The 13,105-nt window shown below is 55.0% G+C and overlaps 5 protein-coding genes across 5 annotated transcripts; 2 read left to right on the forward strand and 3 right to left on the reverse strand.

Annotated features, from left to right (window-relative positions):
• Positions 1-764: 764 nt before the first annotated feature.
• Positions 765-3,767, reverse strand: BZA05DRAFT_473954 (Sec1-like protein). The gene is made up of 7 exons (XM_051488097.1): positions 3,320-3,767; positions 2,661-3,248; positions 2,092-2,560; positions 1,775-2,029; positions 1,614-1,718; positions 1,447-1,561; positions 765-1,391 (listed from the first exon to the last, which is right to left on the reverse strand). The coding sequence occupies exons 1-7, from the start codon at positions 3,357-3,359 to the stop codon at positions 900-902; spliced, it is 2,064 nt and encodes a 687-aa protein (XP_051339317.1). The 5' UTR covers positions 3,360-3,767; the 3' UTR covers positions 765-899.
• BZA05DRAFT_44238 (uncharacterized protein) lies at positions 3,504-4,329 on the forward strand. Its single transcript, XM_051486749.1, has one exon. The coding sequence runs from the start codon at positions 3,804-3,806 to the stop codon at positions 4,257-4,259; it is 456 nt and encodes a 151-aa protein (XP_051339318.1). The 5' UTR covers positions 3,504-3,803; the 3' UTR covers positions 4,260-4,329.
• Positions 4,330-5,063, reverse strand: BZA05DRAFT_44155 (uncharacterized protein). Its single transcript, XM_051486671.1, has one exon. It carries the CDS (start codon positions 4,932-4,934, stop codon positions 4,401-4,403), a length of 534 nt encoding a protein of 177 aa, XP_051339319.1. The 5' UTR covers positions 4,935-5,063; the 3' UTR covers positions 4,330-4,400.
• Positions 5,064-5,408: 345 nt separating this feature from the next.
• BZA05DRAFT_44228 (uncharacterized protein) lies at positions 5,409-9,983 on the forward strand. Its single transcript, XM_051486740.1, has 6 exons — positions 5,409-6,577; positions 6,675-7,216; positions 7,306-7,892; positions 7,984-8,354; positions 8,408-9,477; positions 9,532-9,983. The coding sequence occupies exons 1-6, from the start codon at positions 5,731-5,733 to the stop codon at positions 9,895-9,897; spliced, it is 3,783 nt and encodes a 1,260-aa protein (XP_051339320.1). The 5' UTR covers positions 5,409-5,730; the 3' UTR covers positions 9,898-9,983.
• Positions 9,984-10,895: 912 nt separating this feature from the next.
• BZA05DRAFT_353378 (uncharacterized protein) lies at positions 10,896-12,996 on the reverse strand. The gene is made up of 2 exons (XM_051481345.1): positions 12,644-12,996; positions 10,896-12,589 (listed from the first exon to the last, which is right to left on the reverse strand). Exons 1-2 carry the CDS (start codon positions 12,788-12,790, stop codon positions 11,102-11,104), a joined length of 1,635 nt encoding a protein of 544 aa, XP_051339321.1. The 5' UTR covers positions 12,791-12,996; the 3' UTR covers positions 10,896-11,101.
• Between the last annotated feature and the right edge of the window lie 109 nt (positions 12,997-13,105).

Here is a 13,105-nt window from a genome sequence, read left to right on the forward strand (position 1 = left end):
GTATCTAGATCATGGCAATATACACCCATATATACAATGTATACACTCCGTTTCCACTCCCACTTCCCAATCCGATTTTCATCGAGCGGCCCGATGTGGCTTCTCTGGCCTTTCCCGACGATATACCTTCTTCGCCAGCCCGGGCTGAGTCCGGTACTGGTATCCGTCCGTCTGGCAACCTCAGTAGCGACAACTTCAAGTAAGAAAGTCCAAGGCTGCCGGTCTAACTACGTGACCGTACCTCTCGCCCGCAAAGCGATCATCCACGCACTTACGAGCCCTCCCCGCCGAAACTTTTGCCCACAGGATCTTCAGCTGGCTTTTGCATCCGCAGCAGAACTTAAGTCTTGATTCTTGACTCGGAGGTGCTCCCGCCAGACCTGGGTTTTGTACTACCTAGAAGTGGCATCATCAGGCATCCGCCGCGGGCGTCTGCGCGGCTCTTTCTCCTACTGAATGTGTGTATACCGGTGAGGCAGTGCCGCAGTGCCCTGTCTTCAGCTGATCTGTAGAACCTTTTACCTTCAGGCCCGACGCATGCCCAGACGCTTGGCGTGTTATGGTCGGGATCGGGTCCGCATTCTGCCTTTTTCAGGGCAGTGGGGGGCGTCCGTCCGTCATCTGCATGTCATGTCAGCAGAGCTGACGAGTGATACTGCGTGCGGTTGCATTTCTTCGCCGATGCTTTGTCGTTTCAACATTCAAGAACTCGACGCGGTGATAGCTTGTAATAGGTGGCCACTATTTTGGAACGCAGTCAATTTCTACGGTCCAGACTCCAGAGACTCCAGCCTCTAGACGATAGTGATACTCGGAGATACGTCCAACGAAAAAAAAGTTTTTGATTCCTCCCGTCTTAATTAACCCACTACCGCATTTACAACCCACAATCCACCGCATCAACCCTCCTCCCCCAACCTCTTCAACTCGCCATTCACAAACGACTCGGCATTGATGAGTTCCGTGCTTCCATAGACGACCTTGCGCCTGATGCCCGCGCCGCTCTGTCCGACCCTACGGCTCCACTCCTGCAGATTCCCGTACTCCTCCATATTCCCGCCGCCGACGGTGAACACGACCGCCTCCGCAAAGCCCTGCCGTCGCTGGCCGAACGTGGGTCCGCCCGCAACCGGACGGCCATCGGGCCCCAGCCGCGCGACGCCCGCAGGATTCCCCGTGGTGCCGCGCGCGGACGACGAGCGCGGGTCAAAGAATAGGTAGCTCTCTGTTTTGCCCAGGGCAGAGGTCGAGGACGACGTCGGGTCCATGAGTGACTCCACAATTTTGGTGATCGTGAGGTCTTTGTTCACCGGAAGGAAGTTCTTGACACCCGAGATCAGGTTTTCGAACCCGCCGCCAAGGGCGCCCGCATCTTTCAGCCGGTCGGTGAGCTGTGGCGAGGAGGTTAACCAACACTCTGCCAAAATCTGATCGCGAGGCACATACCCTGTTACTGATGGAGCTGAATCCCCTGAACAGATCACCAGTTGTCGTTTGCGCCGCCGCCTGCTGTTGTGAAGGCGCCGAAGCCATCATTGTCATTCGGGTGATTTCGCGAACCCTGTAATACGCATTAGTCATCACGAATACCGAAATCAGTCATGAGCTTTTACTTCTTGACGTAGGCCAACGCCGCCATATCGCAGCCGGCCTCTCGCAACGCGGTTTCGTAGTCGTTCATATCGGCCTTGCTGGGGTCTTGTTCCGAGTTCAGATACCTACAACCTTGGTAAGCAACCATTTCGTTTCGGAAACACGACTGTAGCCGTTGTACCAAATTATGAAGGCCCTCATCTTGTCTGTAGCGTTCTTCTTTTCCGGATCGTTGATAACTTCCAAGATCTGCGCCTTGTTCTGCCTTGTAATGTTTTCCTCGATCTGATAGAAATTGTCAAGTTGGCGCTCTTTGATTCCCTTCAGCAACGCCGTAGCAATGTTCATATGCATGTCGAGAATCGCTTTCCGATCCCGCAGTTCAGGCAACTGTGTAATTGCCGCCTTGAGGTGAGCCGCCGAAGCTCCGACGTCACTACGGATGGGGTCAGCGCTGGATCACGTGAAAAACATGGTTGGATTGTCGAGCGAACGAACTTTTGAAGATCCTCCAGAGAGCTAGCACCCGTCTTCCTCGTGATCTCGGCGACATCCTCCTTGTATTTGGTCAGCTCCGCATCGATGTCCTCCGCAACCTGCGGGAAGGGAACACCGGCGTTTTTGGCCCAGAAGAAGTCGTTCGAGTTCAAGTCATAGCTCTTTTTGCTAACTTTCCCTCCGTCCTCGACAGTTTCCACGGTGATGCGGTTCAATCGCATGCCTAGCACGTCATGCACCAGTGCTTGATACGTCCACGAGTGCGAGAGCATCGGCACCAGATCGATGTTACGGTCAACAATGATAAGAACCGGGCGGGTCTGCGAACTGGCCGACGAAGAAGAAGAGTGCGAGGAAAACAGGTTGTTGTCACGGGAGTTCAGAACGTGGTCGCGGAGCTTTCGGTCAAGCTTCTGAGCTATTATTTCAGCGGCGTTGCCTTTGGGACATCGGATGATGGGGATGGAGCCTGTATCGCATCACAATCAGTAACCAAACATACAGTTGTCGTTCTTCCGCGGCAAGCAGTTGTGCCAACGGCGGGAAAGGCGCAAGCAATGAATCCTCACCCATTGTCACCACCACGGAAAACAAGCCGCCTACGACCTTGTCGATGGTATGCTCGATAGCGCTATCGGCAGCTTGCGCTGAGTTTAAGGTGTAGTAGGCGTCCTTGAGGTGTAAACTGAAAAGATCCGGTTCCGAGACCACGAAATTGAGGTACTGGTCGAAGACCTGGGCGATTTTCTCCGAGGTGTTGTTCTCCGCCGTCATTGCCGCGAAGTCCTCCAGCAAGGGTCTCGGTACCGACGAAAGAAAGTTCACATAGGCGGTCTCGTAGAGGTTTTTGGACAAGTCCGCTGCGATGGCGGCAACATTCTCGGACGTCGGCTCGACCAGATAGACGACGGGAACATCGGGGATCGGATGGCGGGGCGAATGGAGGTTCAAATGGATGGTCACGCCGAAGTTGCGAAGGTCCTGAACTCGAAGCACCGACGAGATCACATCGCGGCCCAAGTTGTCGAAGACCAACACCTTCCATATGGGTTCGCCGTCTTCGTTCAAGAGCGGTTTCGCGGCGGGAACGAGGCCATTGGCATCGGGCTCGGGCTTGGGCTGGTCATGATTGAGGTTGAGTATCTTCTCGATCGAAGCTGTGCAATGGTCGGGCCAGTCAGCGGGGCTGGAGTTCTCGCGGCACCGGGGGAGCAGAGTACACACCTACCCACTTGACGATCTCGTAGAGTTTGGCGATGCGTAGCCATCGTTGGAATCGGTTCCTGTGGTTTCTCGGGAATCGGAGCTCGCAGAGAGCAGGTGGATCGGGGGTGACGAGAGAGCGGGAGTTGGTTGGTGGGTGGGAGGGAGCTCTATGGTCTGTTTCGCTCCGGCAAGCAGCTGATCTTTCGCTTTCTCTCTGTGTGCGCTTGGTGGTACGTGTTTGGATCTGAAGAGTTCTGTCGTTCGGAGCTAGAGTAGAGGCAGTTCGAAGCCGAACACTCAGTTCCGCTGTCTGTTTCCGTGAGGGTCTGATGCTTTTCTGGCTCTGTATGCTTGGCGAGTTCGGTGGGGGGCAGAGTGACGACGGAGTGTACGGAGTATGCGTAACGGTGGATGTCTCGTCGTTGTCCGGATGCAATGTAGCTTTGACGGGCCTTGACTAAGCTCTCTCCGCCCATCATCATCGGCATCATCGTCGTGTCCTATTCATGGCGCCATGCCAAGCCACCGCCGCAGCAGCAACAGCAGCAGCAACTCTACACACTCTACATATGACTTGTTCTGCCTCTTTCCTTCCTCTCCCTCCTTCTTTGCCTTTCGCTCGCGCTCTCTATCTCTCAACGTTGCGGTGCGCTGTTGTTCAAGTTGCCGCGGGTCATTTCAAGTGGCACGGGCAGAGACTGAGCTTCAACGTTCAAAACGCAGGCAAGCCATTTCACCCTCCCCCTCTTCTCTTACCTACACCCGACGTTTCCTCTCTCCCTTCCACATACTCTCCCCCCTTTCCCACAACCACTCCCCCACATCCTTCTTCCTCAACATCCACTCTACACCCACCATCAAACCGCCATCATCGCTGCAGAATCACCACATATAATTCACTGTTGGAGCCGTCAGTGACAGCGCCACCGACACCAAGGGGACTGACTCTCGCCTGCGCCTAATATTCATCACCAGGGTAAGCAGAAAATCGAGCGCGCAAAGAAGAGAAGACGCGATAAACCGCTGTCCTGACTCCTGCCGCGCTTCTTCCCATCATCATCATCCACTTGTTTTTGCTGCACGGGAGATTTGGATTTTCCTTTTTATTGTAAGAACCTTTGAAGTTTGGCAGTGTTCTCTGCGTGGCGATAGGTTTCCTCTACCTGGTCAAACCAGAAGAGACCTCCGAGAACGGAGGGGGGAGAAGAAGAAGCAGAGCAGAGGTATCTAAAAAGACAGGGCCGTGATCGACAGAGTCGAGCGACACGAACTGCTTGAGAGAGATCATCGCTCCTTCGCTTTTCCCCTTTCCATCGTGCCCCCCTCCCCCCTCCCCACTCTTCCACTCCCGTTCCTTCTCGCAGACCCAGGTCGTTGCCACAGTGACGACGGTCAGCCGGCTTCTGAAGTGGCGGCTCTTCCACTCCCTTGCTCTCTCCCTCTGTCACCGTCATCGTGCGTATAGACAATCGGAGAAGACGAAGAAGAAGAAGAAGCAGCAGAAGCCGAAGGAGGGACGTGAAGAGACGATAGACTCGACTCCCTTCGATCCATCTACCCCGTTGCACTCCTCCCATCCATCCTCTATTCCCCATTCCTCTTCGCCGAGTTGCTCTGTCCTGTTCATCCGGGCTCATTTTGCCGACGAAGCCACAGACACGGCGACAGAAGCGGGACCAGACCGCATCCGATCCCAAAGACCCTTAATACCCCTCCAATCGGCAATTCCGCTGTCCGTCTTTGCGGCAAATTGTGTGTTTCGTTCGTCCTTTTCTTTTTCTTGCACTCCTCACGTACGGTCGCACACGGCCACGCCGTTCGTCGCCGCCGAGCCATCGCCATCATTTCTTTCCCCTTGATTTTGCCACACAATCGCACCCCAACGCTCAACGCTCGCACTCACTGCATCGGGATTAGCGCTAATGTAGAGTGCAGAGACACAGCGCAATCTGCAGGACACACCACCGAAGGACCGATCCCAGCCCCCCAACCGTTTCTCTTGCTCGAGTCTCGGCATCCCCCAGCCCGACGCTGACAACATTTCTTTCTTCGCATCTCGGCACCCAACTCGCAGCCAAGCCAATTCGACTCAAGCCAAGCCAACGTCAAAAGCCAAGCCCTCTCGAACCTAATTCCGTACGACCACAAATACTTCTCTTCGCGTCTTCTTTCTCCTCACACATCTAAACTTCACTCAACTCACGCACAACCGAAGTAGCATCAACGGAAAAAAGAAAGAAACACAGAGGAACGGTGCATCGCGGTAAGATAAGAGCAGAAACTTTAAAAAGAAAAACCCCAAAAAAGCAGACACACTTGAGAGACAGTGTGAGAGAGAGAGGTCTTGTTCTGTTCCGCACTGAATTTGCCGTGTTGTCTGGGGACGAAGAAGAAGGGATCTTCTTGCCCAAACTGTCTTCTCTGGCAGTCTCCATGATGTCAAATCTGGGAGACCCTGCGCGTTTGCGCTCTGGGGCCTCGGAAGGGATGCAACACCATCTCGCCGTCTCGCCGTCGGCAGCGGCACAGGGTGACTTCGGCAATGCTTTGTACGCGCCCCATCACCAGCTCCCGAATCACCTCCAAAGTAGCCAATTCCTCTACGGCAATGGCGATCTCGCAGCCCTCCAATCCTCGCAGTACCCCGCCACAGACCTTTTCGGCCATAGCGATCTCCATTGGCAACCCCAGCATCAGCAGCAGTCGTTGCAACTGCAACTACAGCAGCACCACCAGCAGCAGCAACACCAGCAACACCAGCAGCAGCAGCAGCAACACCAGCACCGGCAACAACACCAACAACACCAGCACCAGAACCAGCCCATGCTCCAGCATCTCCAACACCATCCGCTCGCGGCTCAGAATTTCCAGCCTCAACAGCAGCAATTCAGCCAGACCGCCACGCCGTTGCCGGAACATCATACCTACCAGCAGTTTGGAAACCAATTGGCCTGGCAATCGACCGTCGGCGGTGTTAGCGATTCTGTCGCTGCTGTCGCGTTCCCGCAGCAGCACGAGAGCATCAGCTTGCCAACTCGGATTTCGTCCCCTTTCGTGAACGGCACGCCTGCCCCCAGCAATGATCTACCAGTCGCTCAGTCGAATACTTTCTCGCACACAACGCAGCAAGAGCCTCGATTACAACAGGACAGCCAGATGGTTGATTACGCAAATTCACCGCAACCCCGCACGGTTGGCGCGATCGCGGCGACGGTCACGATGCTTGGCGGTACTCCATACGTGAGCGTTCACAACAGCGATGAATTCCCCGATACATTTGGTTAGTTTCCTTCCTTTGAACGTTATCCCTCTGTCTTCCCAATGTGTTCTTTTCTCTCTCTCTACACGTGACAGCGGCATAACTGACTTTTTTCCAGCTGCCATCGAAGCGATGGGTTATCTAGGACTACCAGAGCCAGTGGCACCAGCAACGACAACCGCTTTCGCGAACAAAAAGCCTAGACTCTCTACCCCCGTTTCGGTACCTTCACCCGCTGCAACAGCGTCACCGGCTCCGGCTACCCCTGTTCCCGCTCCTGCTCCCGCCCCTGCTCCCGCTGTCAACAACGCCGTCACCACTAAAGCCGCTCCAAAACCAGCTGCTCCTGCCCCAACTCCAAAGAGCAAGGTGCCCACAGAACCCGCCGCAAGACTAAGGTACCTTCTTACGGAATGCCTCGAAGAGGAGGAGGAGGAAGCTCGTGACCTCGCTTTGAAAGCGTGGGGAATTGTGTCAGAAATCACCCCAGAGCAGACCGAATTGGTCACGCTCGCTGTGAACACAATCTTGAAGACTGCCGATGACCAGACACTCGTATGCATGGGCAAGATCTTGCAGTTTACTATGAGGCTCCGAAAGTGGATCGTTCACGAGCATAACAAAGAAAAGAAGAGTCCTTTAATACCGAAAATGCTCAAGGTAAGTCTTTGGATAGACAACATCAATCGCCTCCCATGACTCCGTTGCTGCCCAATCACGCCAGCCGTTGCTGATAATCTGGTGTGTAGCTTCTCTCACAGATCCGCCTACCGCTTGACATGTACGAGAAACAGCAATGGGAGAAAGTGCTCAACAACATTCAAAGAAAATCCGAACTCGACAAATCCCGAGAGTTCGCTAACCAAATCATGACCCGCTTCCAACACCTTGATCGAGATAGGTCTCGTACTGAGCGCGATGCGAAGAAGGCTGCAGGTACTAATAATGCCGATAAACCAAAGACAGTGGCATCTTCTGGGGTGGTGAAGAAGGATGCGAGTAGTAGTCTTAATGCTGGTGTCAAGAGGACCATCGATGAGGTTGGAAAGGGTCCGCCAACGAGTGCTGCGAAGAAGGTCTCAATTGGCGATGTGCGGAATCCAATGCCAAATCCCAATCCTCCTCCTAAATCTGCGGCACCCTCTGTGCCCGCGAGAAATGGACCATCTTCCAGCGTTGGTGAAAAGAAGTCTGCAACTACGTCAAGTGTGGGAATATCCACCACCGGCCCACCACCAACAAGCACGACGGCTACGGCCACCGCGAAGAAGCCGGCGAGCTCGGGGTTCTTCAAATCCCTGAGCAAACCGGCTGAGGCTGCAAAGGCCCCCACAAAGTTCGTGCTCCCTGAATCCCATCCAATGATATTTTCCTTCGCGACTATCCAGTCAGAATTGCCGAGGCTAACCACGGTCACGTGATTTTAGGGTGCCGGAGAAAAAGGCACCTACCCCCGCGCCAGCAGCTTCGACTACTTCGTTCACGAGTATATTCGCCCAGTTGCAACAGAGGCAGAAGGAACAGGACCGCGAGAAAAAGGATGCCGCAAACAAGGCTGCCGACGCCGCTAAGATCACGGAAGAGGACAAGAAGAAGAAGAAGAAGTCCGTGAAGTGGAAGACAGGTGACGATCTTGTTAAGGTACAGATCATTGAGTGGTTAGAACCCGAGGGCGAGTACTACGGCGGCGGAAGCGGTATGGCCCAATGGGGTGATTCCGCGGGCGAGGGGGAGGCCCTTAAGAACCGAGACTTCATCGAGGAGGAGGAGGACCTGAGGGAATGGTACCAGCCGAAACGTGAGTTCATATTATGCTGCTCAGTCCCGTTTCAATGCTAAGCTGCTGGATAGTTATCGATTTCGAGTCCCTGTATCGGAGGACACCCAAGCTGAAGGAGAACCCGGAGAAGCGTGGAGGTCAGACCGTCATCGAGACGGAGGAAGCCAAAGTGCAGAAGCAGCGTGAGCTTGTTACTCTCGCCACTTTCTACAGTTCGCCGAGAGATATTCCCACGTCACCAATGGAACCCGACGAGAGTGTTGTCGTCTTGCAAGAGGCACCCACGGAGATTCCTCTTCCTGACGATGTGAAGCTACGTCTCGGTATGCCGATTGCGTCTGCCGTGCCTGCTCCTGCCGCCATGGCTGTACCTGCCGCCATATCTCAGAACGATCTGTCTATGATGTTTTCCGCGCTGCAGCAACAGCCGCAACAGGCTCAGGTCAACCCGGCCCAGAACCTCATGGCCACGCTTCAGGCATTTGGGCAGATGCAGAACTCGCCGCAACAGCCACAGCCCCAGCAGCAAGCCATGCCAGCTGCCATGCCAGCTGCCGCGCCCCAGTTGGACATCGCAGCACTGATCTCGATGATCGGTGGCCAGGCCCAGCCTCAACAGCAGCAGTTCCAACAGCAACCCACGAACTTCCTGCAAAACTTCCTCCAGCCACAGGTACAGGCGGGACAGGATCCTAACGCTGCTGTGGCCGGCCTCCTCTCGCAGTTGACCACTGGTCTTGCTGCCGCCAACCCTCAAGCCGCATTCGCTCAGCAGGGATTGTTCGGACTCTTCCCGCAGCAGCAGCAGCAGCCTCAGCAGGGCCAACAATTCCAGCAGCAGCAGCAGCAACAGCCGCCTACCACCCCCAAGGCGTGGAATGAAGGTTTCAACAACAACCAGGCTGGTTACACGGCCCAGCAGGACGAGAGGAACTCTGCGCGCGATGTCCGCCGCGAACTCCGCGATGCTGTTGGCTGGAGTGATAACGATGCGAAGGAGAACGGGCCCCCGCCGCAGCAACAGCAACAGCAACAGCAACAGCAACAGCAACAGCAACAGCAACAGCAACAGCAGCAGCAGCAGCAGCAGCACCAGGGCGGAAACGGCACCGGTGGTGGTAAATGGGGTAAGAAAAATAAGGTACGTCGAAACAATTAGTCGTCCAGAGAGAATACAAGCTAACAGCCCCAACAGAAGGATAAGAAGAAGAACCAGGCGGATACTAAGAACACCGTCCTCTGTCTTTTCTATCAGAAGGGAAACTGCAAGCACGGCGATAGCTGCAGGTTCTCTCATGATCCGTCTCTCAGTGCCAGCAGCAACAGCGGCGGAAACGCAGCTACGGGCGGCAATGCCAATGGAAACAACAACAACCATGGCAATGGCAACAACAACGGCGGAGGAAACAACAATGGAGGAGGAGGAGGCGGCGGCGGTGGCGGTGGAGGCGGCGGCGGCTGGAAGTCCAAGAAGCGCCATGGCCATGTCTCCCGCGGCGTAGACCAGGGAGCAAGCGCCAGCGCCGTGGGCTGGCCGGGAGCTGGAGAGCTGGAGTACTAGGCTACTGGTACTAGGAGGCCGAAACGAGGAGAAAAAAAAGTGCGGGCGTTCGTTTTGTGTTTCATTTCATTTTTAATCTTCTATGATTCTATAGTTGGAAGGGAGGACTGTGGGGGAAATGCGGAGTTTTCTGTATAATGATTTTTTTCATTTTTTCTAGGTGTTCACATTATGGTTTTTTTTCTTGTTTTTCTGTTGCGTTCGTTCTATAGAGAGGGCTCAGGGAAGTGGGTTGTGGGTTGTGGGTTTGTAGCATATTCGTGTTTTTTTTCTTCCCCTTATTTTGTTTTCTTTGCCTTGGTCTGTGCTGGGCTTGTTTGTACTAGGCTTGTTTGTGCTGTGCTGGACTTGGGTGGGGCTACTCTGTCTTTTTAGTTACATTGCTTTTACCTTGCGAGGCGTACATTGATTGTTTTCATTTCATCTTTTCATCTTTTCTTTTCATTGCACTTTTTTTACTTGCTTGCTTGCTTGCTTGTTTACGGATGCACCGGACGGGATGCACGGGATGGGACGCACGGGATTGGATTGGATTGGACGGAATTCACGCTTTGTAGATGGGATGGGATGGGATGGGATGGAATGGGTTGGGATGGGATGGAGTTACGGATGACCTGTGCAGGGTTGGATGAAAGGGGGTTAATATCATCATTGGTTCCAACCATTCAAGTTGCGTTCGCAAGTGAGGCGGTATGTATGATAAGAAGTAGCGGTTTGATGTGCAATTTCTGTGAATGCTGTTGGATGGATGGGATGGGGAACAGACTTTTGTCACTCGTGTGGGACCTGGGTGGTGCGGGGGGAAGAGCGGTGGTCAGGAAGTCTCACTCGTCGCGTCTCGTCTCGCTGCCGATTTGCTTGTTGAACTGTTTTTCCTTCCCACGTATGTAATTCCCTTGGACACTGGATACGCAATGAAGGAGACGCTGGACGGACAGCACTGGGGAGGCCACATCCAGCCAGCAGCCAGCGGTGGAGCCGGAACAGGTTATGTTATGTAACTGCCATGATCTAATAGGTATAATAATGTCGAATGCAACAATGCTTAAACAAAACCTATGCTACTTTATCACCAAACTCCAAACTCGCCAAATACCACTGCTGATACCTCTTCTCGTATTCCTTCTCGAGCGGCACCCGCTGTGCCCCCACTTTCCTCGCCGCCGCATCCTCCTCCTCTCCGCACCTCGCCTCAACCCAGTTCTCAACCCCTCCCCAGCCGTTTAATCGCCCCCAGCAGCATCTCATCATCCTCCGGATTCGCGAGGCGGGCATGTTCCCGCCAGTATCTATGTGCATAATCCATGAGCGGCCGCTTCTCAATCTCATTCTCATGCTCTGTATCCTCTGTATTCTCTGTATCCTCGGATCCGAGAATCGAGACGCAGACGAGCGTCAAGATGCGATGCGACTCCACGGGGTGGAAAGAGTGCTTCCACACCCCCTGTGTCTGCGCGGGCGAGATTGTGGCCACAGGGTGGCAGAGGAAGTCTTTTGCGGTGTGGTGGATGAGGTGGACGCGCGAGTCGATGATAAGGATGAAGTGGCTGCAGAGCTGGCGGATCTGGATTGCGTGGGGTGGGGATGTGTGCGGCGATAGTGCGGGTGCCCGGTCGGAAGGCTGGGTGGTGGTGAATGCAGCGTGAAGCTCCTCGAGCGAAAGAGGCCGCTTAGCCGCCGAGATTATGTGCAGCAGCCTGCGTGTAGCGGCGGCATTGGAGCTGGAGGATAGGATCCGCTCGTAGACGGCGTCCAGCGTAGCCGGCGGCTTGTCGACGATCGCGCGCAGAGCTTCTGCCGACTCCCGCGCGCTGTCCGCGATCAGGCCCAGAACTAGATCCACCCAGAGGAAGTTTCCCTGCGCGTTGCGGACAAGCTTGTCCTCGATCTCAGTCCTGGACGCATCGTCGAGTCCGAGTCCGGGCCCGCGGAACTCGGGAACGCCCTCCATCCGACACCTGATCAGCGCTGCGATATCCTTCCGAGTGGACTCGACCTCGGCCTTCAGCCGGATCTTCGGGAAGGAAAAGAAATGACGTTCTATCGTGCGAGAGGGCCGGCTCGTCAGCAGGAATTTTAAAGATCCGGGGCCCGCTGTGGCTGCTGTGGCTATCGTGTACCACTTGACGAGTGCTTCGATCAACTCCGTCTGCGACGCCTCCTCGCACTCGTCCAGTCCGTCCAGGACGCACAGAACATCGCCACACAGCGGATCATTCACAGCGTCCAGGAGTACATTCCACAGCGCTGCGAACTCCCTGGGGAAGCGACCACTCCGGTTCCGGTCCTGGCCCTGGAGCGCAGCGTGTCGGCTCAGCCGCGGATTCGCCGTGAACAGCTGGTGAAGCACAGCGCACATGGCGCGGTCCGCGCTCCGCTGCTGCGAATCGGAGTCTTGGAAGAAAAAGTAGCACACTGTCTCTGCCGCGTCTCCGCCGCCGGGGACAGTTTGCTGAAGCTCGTCGATAAGGAATGCCGCGAGCGTGGATTTTCCACTCCCGGGGTAGCCGGATAGCCATAGGAGACTGGAGCTTTGCCGCTGGCGCTTCCACGCTTGGAACGTCTGGTGCCGCAGGAGCCATTCGCATGTGCGAGGTGCTCGCGGTGTGTACCGCGAATGCTGCGTGGCGTGCGAGGAGATATACAGCTCCTTCATGATGCTCTGGTGTTCTTCTGAGGAAATGGGTGTATCCTGGAGTATGTCAGACGCGCCTCCTGATTCTTACGGGCAGGCGGTTATACGTACCTCCAGTGGTGCTACTTGTGCTCCACCCGGGCCTTCCCCCCGTACATCTGAGGAAGCAGAGTCCAGCGAGTGTTCTTGATCCCCGAGCTGCTCGCAATCGTGGTCGCCACGTTTCTTCGAGCCCCGTAGCTTCCTCAACCACCCCATTATATCGATAGGCCGGCCGTCCGCGACTGAGACTGTGTATGATAGGAGATGGAAGTTGGGAAAAGATGGGCATCTCGCAGCTGGAATATATGTATTGGGATGGCTGAGAGGGTCTTGCCGAGAACCACATCATCCGTGGTGTCTCATGGCAGATCAGTCGTCGTTGACTGGCCAATGGGTTCCTCTAGCGTGTAGCTCTGCGCAGGTGTGCATGCCGTGCATGAAGGGGGGGGGGGGGCGGTGTAGAACGTGATTCGCTCAGAGTTTGCCGAACCATAGAGAAAAGGTTGGTGTTGATACAGCTATATACGTACA

Source organism: Tricharina praecox (genome assembly GCF_024521635.1).
Source record: "Tricharina praecox strain CBS 144465 chromosome Unknown BZA05scaffold_12, whole genome shotgun sequence".
In the NCBI taxonomy this organism is placed as follows: domain Eukaryota; kingdom Fungi; phylum Ascomycota; class Pezizomycetes; order Pezizales; family Pyronemataceae; genus Tricharina; species Tricharina praecox.